The sequence below is a fragment of the Helicoverpa armigera genome, chromosome 15 (genome assembly GCF_030705265.1).
Source record: "Helicoverpa armigera isolate CAAS_96S chromosome 15, ASM3070526v1, whole genome shotgun sequence".
Classification (NCBI taxonomy): domain Eukaryota; kingdom Metazoa; phylum Arthropoda; class Insecta; order Lepidoptera; family Noctuidae; genus Helicoverpa; species Helicoverpa armigera.
This window is the reverse complement of record NC_087134.1, coordinates 7,247,421-7,252,930: the sequence shown is the minus strand read 5'-3', so window position 1 is coordinate 7,252,930 and position 5,510 is coordinate 7,247,421. Positions and strand designations below refer to the sequence as shown.

The window sequence follows — 5,510 nt, the reverse complement described above, 5'->3', positions numbered from 1 at the left end:
GAGTTTTTTATTTAGCATGTTAATAATTATAATTTATTTCCAGAAATAGGGTACAAAAGGTGTTCATAAATCACAAGTATGTGCACCTATGTAATGAATTTTAAAATACATGAATTTAATCAATTTAGGTAGGTATTTCAGACATTTTCGTCCAAAATAACAAGTATGGATGGGCCTATTGCATACAATTTCAACATCAAAACATAAACAAACAAAAATTCTAGTTAGTTTTAAAGTGTTACTATTATAAAAACAAGACTATGTTATTATACAATAAAGAATACTATCGATTTGTTTAACAAACAACAAGTTTACAGACATGGTTTAAATTATTCTATCATATTGTGTAATAAACGTTGGTGTTATTTCTTCTTTATTATAGAAATGATTAGGAAGAGAAAGACACTAGACCAATTATATTTTGATATTTACAAACATTTACTACACAACAAAAGCTATATATCAATGTATTTCGTTCCGGGCTGAAACAAATTTTTGAAAAACGATCTTGCCAAGTTTTAACATTTCAAACATTACTGCAGCCAAATCTGTTTTTCTCAAATAACTTTAAAACTGTAATAAAATATGTGTGCGTTCGTGCAGCGGAATGTTGTTGAATTTAAAGATTTTAATTATGCAGATAATTAGTGTATGACGTCCTATAATTGTGTATGGTAAAAAAAAAATTGTGTATGCAGCCATTGTGGAGAAATTCACCAAAAACTGATTCCGCTGGGCGAACGTTGTCCTGGCGAAACTTTTTTTAATCCATAGACTTTAGAAGAAAAGAGATGTGTCCAAAAATTAGTGTGTATTTGGGTGTAATTGTTTATGTATGAATGAAATCAGTGCATGCATAAACTTGGGAGAAATTCAAGTTTCCGCTTCGCGATTAGCTAGTTTTCATATAAAGCGCTTACATAGAGAGCTGTAGATTTTACATACGTTGTTTTGAATTTGTTTATATTTGTTTAAAAAACAGATTTAGAAAAAGTCGCAGGGTTTAAAAGATAAAAATATAAACGTAAAATACACTTTAGAATTTTTTACCGAATCATAATTTTTAAACTCTATAAAATTATGCACTTCTTCTGGTGTTTCGGAGACTAAAATATTTTTGCAGTTATTACAAATATTTTTATATTTTTTAATTATGAAGCCACAGACATAAGCACATGCTTGTAGTTCGCTACTTCCTTCCTCCAAATTTTGTTCCAGGGAGGAAATAATATTTTCTTCAATTTCATTTTCTATAACAGACTCCGATTGTTCCGTTTCAGTGTGCATGTCTGTGGCTGGTGTCAATAATTTTTGTATGTTTTAAAGTGTATTTTACGTTTACATTTTTATCTTTTAAACCCTACGACTTTTTCTAAATCTGTTTTTTAAACAAATATAAACAAATTCAAAACAACGTATGTAAAATCGGCAGCTCTCTATGTAAACGCTTTATATGAAAACTAGCTAATGGCCAAACGTTCGCGAAGCGAAACTTGAATTTCTCCCAAGTTTATGCATGCACTGATTTCATTCATACATAAACAATTACACACAAATACACACTAATTTGTGGACACATCTTTTTTCTTCTAAAGTCTAAGGATTAAAAAAAGTTCCGACAGGACAACGTTTGCCCAGCGGAATCAGTTTTTAGTTAATTTCTCCACAATGGCTGCATACACAAATTTTTTTTTACCATACACAATTATAGGACGTCATACACTAATTATCTGCATAATTAAAATCTTTAAATTCAACAACATTCCGCTGCGCGAACGCACACATATAATATTAGTTAAGATATTTATTTATGCATAATTATGTTCATTTTTCTTTTTAGTGCAGATTTACATGCATCTTCGGAATAAATTTTGTTTTTTATTATGCAATATCTCTTTATATTAATATGGAAGACACTATTTATTATATAATTTATATTTAATTCTTTGTGCTCCATACAATTTTCGAGGAAGACATAATTTATAGAGTCCTTTAGTAATTGTGTTATTTTTTTTTTTATATTCTCTTTATACGCCTCTTTTTCTAAAAAAATATTAATTATGTTTGCACTTTTTTCTACACAATCTATTAAATTTTTAGAGGCGTATGTAAGAGAATTTTTTACCGAATCATAATTTTTAAACTCTATAAAATTATGCACTTCTTCTGGTGTTTCGGAGACTAAAATATTTTTACAGTTCTTACAAATATTTTTATATTTTTTAATTATGAAGCCACAGACATAAGCACATGCTTGTAGTTCGCTACTTCCTTCCTCCAAATTTTGTTCCAGGGAGGAAATAATATTTTCTTCAATTTCATTTTCTATAACAGACTCCGATTGTTCAGTTTCAGTGTGCATGTCTGTGGCTGGTGTCAATAATTTTTTAAAATTGGTAATTATGGCACTGTTGCTATCCAGCTCACAATTACCTGAGCTAGTATGTGCCATGTTGCTTATTACAGCTGTTTTTAATCCAGCAACGAATTGTGCAACTGTTGGGTTGCTATTGGATCCACAGTTGAATCGAATGCATCCAAATAAATTTTCAAGAGGATCCTGCTGGAATCTTCTCGTGGATAAACTTTTAACTGTAGTATGTTTGGCACTTAGAATTTTCCAAACCATTTCTAACCCATTGAGGGTCCAAATCCAGCCATCTTTTGATGGGGGATTACCCCTGCATCCCAAGAATTCCAGGGTTTTAAAAAAAAATTTCATTTTATCGAACATTTGGAGATGTCCTGTATTGTGTTTTATATTTGTGGAAAATATTTTTCCTCTCCTTAAGTCTGGTGTCGACGCGTTTACACCATCAAACAAATCGTCCATGCTTGAAATTAAATTAGCCGTTGCCAAGGCTTCAGTCGGCATGTCTCCTGAAAATTCACAATAAACAAATCAAATCAATATGAGTAAGCATATTACTAACTAGCTTAATAACTTCGGATATACTGGCAGCAAATGTACACATAATATACATTTATTTTATACTTTACTTTTATAAATTGTGAAGTTTCGGCTAGTTACTTGCTCAATACAGGATTAAGTAATAATGTTAAAAGCACAATATAATTATTTGTTGGTTTTATCCTTTATCAAAGACACAACCCCAGATAACCATACTGTTGAAACAAATATAAGTATCATGCAACTATGATCTGAGGAATAAATCAGGTTTCTTACCTCCAGCTATTTTAGTATATAGTCCTGCTGCAACTGAGTGGCTTAAAACTTGTGCCGCAAGTTTTACCCTCATTTTGTTTGGAATTAGGCTCAAGGTGTTGTTTACTTAGGCATGGTGCAAACACAAAATTGGGATTATTATTGTCCAATTCATAAAATTGCTTGATGTGGCTCCATTTAGCGACTCCTGTAAAGTAATTATTAATAGTGTTATAATTAACTATTTTATTTATTCGTCACAAGTCAATTAAAACATAAAGTACAAAATAAATATCCAAAATTAAATATAAAGTCAACTATTCTAAGAAAATAACCCGCCTCTTATCGTTCCCGGTGTTATAATTACTTGTACAAAAAAATATTATGCTTTAAATGTACATATTTATTATTAAACAATTATTTTTCTAAAACTAAATAACAAATGACTTACCAATTCCTTGTTGGTGGTCTGATGTTATATTGGTCCTAAATCTTACATGATATTTCATGAAAAGATTTCTGAAGCACTTCAGCAGGTGTGGTGTGTCAAATAGAGTGACAATTTTGTGATTGCTCACTTCTATGAAGGGATTCTCAACAGAAGCTCCTAATTGACATAGAGCTCTCTTGTTGACTCCATCCAAGTCACAGACTGAAGCGCATATGTTTATCCCAGCATCAAAGCAACAATTTAAAACCTGAAAGTATTATAAGGGAGATTAGCAACAAATAAACTAACATCATAGTTCAGCAAAGAGTTAAATCAGCATGATCATCATTGAATATGAAGAAGCAATGCATACCTCCTTAATCAAAGCTGAAAGTCTGTCAGCTGTGACAGAACCGCTTGATAAATAATAAGCCACTGGCTGCTTAAAATGTTTCCTGACTCCAACTATCATAAATACAAGGGCATATGAAGCTGGCTGTGGAGATCTACCTTGTGTAGCATGGTCTTGAAACCCTTCAATTAAATCCGTCTTCGAATTGTACCATAAATTTTTTCTTAAGGACATTTCATCCCACAACAATATGTACTCACGTTCAGAGGGACAAAGTGTTTTGTCGTGTTTTTTAAAATTGTGAGTATTGTTTTGTGTGTCCCCACATTCATCTTAAATTTACTTAAGAGGGATTTTAATGTGCTGGGTGCTGGTAAACAAATCATTCTCCTTAGCAATTTGTAGCTAGTTGGTGACCTCTTGTAGAGCCTCAATGCTATTATTTTAGCCTCCATGTTCCACCTGCGACCAGGCTTCTTCCTCTTATAATTCTGCAGTTCTCCTTGCAGTAACAGTGCAAATGTCGAACTCATTTTTGTATTGAGGATTTCTCGGACTGTCTCATTGTTACAAATAACATTTAAAAAAGATTCGTTTTTAAATGTTTTACAGTTTTGTAATCTATACACCTTGTTCATACTACTTTTCAGTTTCCTCAACATTTTGCTTTTCTGGTCACTTTCTTGTTTTGAAGACTTGCACACAAACATTCCTGAATTGGTCGGAGTGATAATGTTTACATTATGTTCTGTTAAAGGATTCATTCTGGATGGACCGGCAACAGGTTCAAATATGGCAGATTGATCTGGCACATTAGAAGTTGTTGTATCCTGTAAATTGAAAGTTGATTATTTTAAATAAATTTAAAGATAACTCTTTAAATTTATTAGTCATAGATGAGGTAAATGTAAAAACATATATACAGTGTTATGGAAAAAACCAACAACCTCTTAAGAGGTCATTGTACTCATCATATATTTAATTTTTTAAATTTATATCTTGCAATTGGTTGGATAACCATTAGCAGATTTTTTGTGGGAATTCATTTATGCGAAAGTTCATTCTTCCAGTAAAGAATCTGCCTTCATATATAATTCTTACTCTGCTCTACTCAAATTCCCAATTTGGTGGCGCATAGAGCCCATGTACCTCCATAATCTTTGGGTCCAGGCCTTGTCTATGTCATTCAGAAATAGCTTTGCATAGTACAATGAACACTGAACATAATGTCTGTATTTCTGTGCTATATAAGACAGGTGTTTTAAATACACTTTCAAAATGATAATGGTACTAACCTTTTGGCATTGAACATCAGGTACAGCTGTTCTGAACAACTTCTTCTCATTAAAGCATGTGCTTTTGAAATGTTTGCTGCATAGCATCTTATGTTGTTTATGGAGTCGTCCTGGAATTTTGGTGAAGACCAGGCTTCGTTTGGGAAGCAATACTTTGCCCATAATTCACAACTGAAAATTAAAAATATCAAAATTACACACTCATCATCAGCCTTCTAATGTTCCCACTGCTGGGACACAGCCTCCTCTCTAGGAGGGGCTTGGGCC

The 5,510-nt window shown here is 32.2% G+C and overlaps 1 protein-coding gene and 1 long non-coding RNA gene across 3 annotated transcripts; both read right to left on the bottom strand.

Annotated features, from left to right (window-relative positions):
- Positions 1–1,487: 1,487 nt before the first annotated feature.
- Positions 1,488–4,541, bottom strand: LOC126056499 (uncharacterized). 2 transcript variants are annotated; one of them, XM_064038349.1, is made up of 4 exons: positions 3,970–4,541; positions 3,618–3,864; positions 3,188–3,374; positions 1,488–2,880 (listed from the first exon to the last, which is right to left on the bottom strand). In XM_064038349.1, the coding sequence occupies exons 3-4, from the start codon at positions 3,258–3,260 to the stop codon at positions 1,805–1,807; spliced, it is 1,149 nt and encodes a 382-aa protein (XP_063894419.1). In that variant the 5' UTR covers positions 3,261–3,374; positions 3,618–3,864; positions 3,970–4,541; the 3' UTR covers positions 1,488–1,804. The 2 variants fall into 2 exon arrangements, with proteins under 2 accessions (XP_063894419.1, XP_063894420.1); XM_064038350.1 differs by having other exon boundaries at positions 3,618–4,541.
- Positions 4,542–4,678: 137 nt separating this feature from the next.
- LOC135117914 (uncharacterized) lies at positions 4,679–5,493 on the bottom strand. The gene is made up of 2 exons (XR_010277239.1): positions 5,244–5,493; positions 4,679–4,778 (listed from the first exon to the last, which is right to left on the bottom strand). It is a non-coding gene; the product is annotated as an uncharacterized LOC135117914 (long non-coding RNA).
- Positions 5,494–5,510: the final 17 nt, after the last annotated feature.